Source organism: Atta colombica, unplaced genomic scaffold, assembly GCF_001594045.1.
Source record: "Atta colombica isolate Treedump-2 unplaced genomic scaffold, Acol1.0 scaffold61, whole genome shotgun sequence".
Lineage (NCBI taxonomy): Eukaryota > Metazoa > Arthropoda > Insecta > Hymenoptera > Formicidae > Atta > Atta colombica.
Window position 1 is genome coordinate 147,417 of NW_017259552.1, and position 1,028 is coordinate 148,444.

The 1,028-nt window shown below is 36.1% G+C and overlaps 1 protein-coding gene across 1 annotated transcript in view; it reads right to left on the minus strand.

The window, feature by feature from the left end:
* LOC108692121 (odorant receptor 67a-like) overlaps nucleotides 1-1,028 on the minus strand; it is a 27,776-nt gene that overhangs the window by 21,768 nt on the left and 4,980 nt on the right. The window contains 1 exon segment of the mRNA XM_018200270.1: nucleotides 267-656. Within this exon segment, the coding sequence (XP_018055759.1) occupies nucleotides 267-656 (390 nt within the window).

Below are 1,028 nucleotides of genomic sequence, written 5' to 3' on the forward strand. Positions count from 1 at the left end.
TGGATAAACTAAATAAGAAAAAAAAGCACTTTTTTGTCGGCGCATATACTCTCATACTATCTCTAATGCATTATCGCTGAACTTATACACGAAAATAATATTCAAAAAATTACATTTTGTGTATTTTTTCCAAAACAAAGCAAAACCGAGTAAAAAAGTTTTTAGTTTATTGATTCTCTATACGCTCCCGAAGTTTAGCCATTTAAATATGGGCTACCCTGTATATTTCTTTTCTTTTTTATGAGCGAATAAATTCTTATTTTTACCTATATACGAAGTGATGATGATGAACGAGCTCGCGAATTAGTCGCTGTTCTCGCCCCTTGAAGTCTTCCTTCGAGATGCTGCATTTATGGGCTTCTCGTAGCAAACTCGGCAACATACGAGCACGATAGTAGAGTATATCTAGCTGGGCGCAGGTTTGAATCATAAAACCAGATATTAGAGTTTCGTGGGCGACGCTGGCATTCGCACATATAATTAATCCGATGGTTTGGTGCAACATAGTAGCCCAGAAAGCAGTCGATGATGAGATGTCATAGGGCACCCAGTCGGACAACGGCAAGGTTCGAGTACTAATAAAGTACCGGAATTGAGCGACCGTGGCGAAAAAGACGGCTGATTCGTTCAGTATTTCGCAGCATATGGTGATTATTCTGAAGAAACATTGAAGAAATATTGCAAAAATATTGGGAAAATATTAGAAAAATGTGGATGATGTAAATGCGTATTTTATAAATAGATCAGTATACAATATAAAAATACTTTTTTTAGATCTATTAAACATTATAAAAATCATTGACAAAGAGATTATGACCTTACATGAACATTTACCTAAAACAAAATCACGTCTCAATCAGAAAAATGTACAGTTTATTTAAAATAAAAATTTTTTACAATTTATAGTATTAATAATACACATCTCTCTCTCTCTGTCTCTCTTTCTCTCTCTCTCCCTCCCTGCCTCCCTCCCTCCCTCCCTCTCTCTCTCTCTCTCTCTCTCTCTCTCTCTCTCTCTCTCTCTCTCT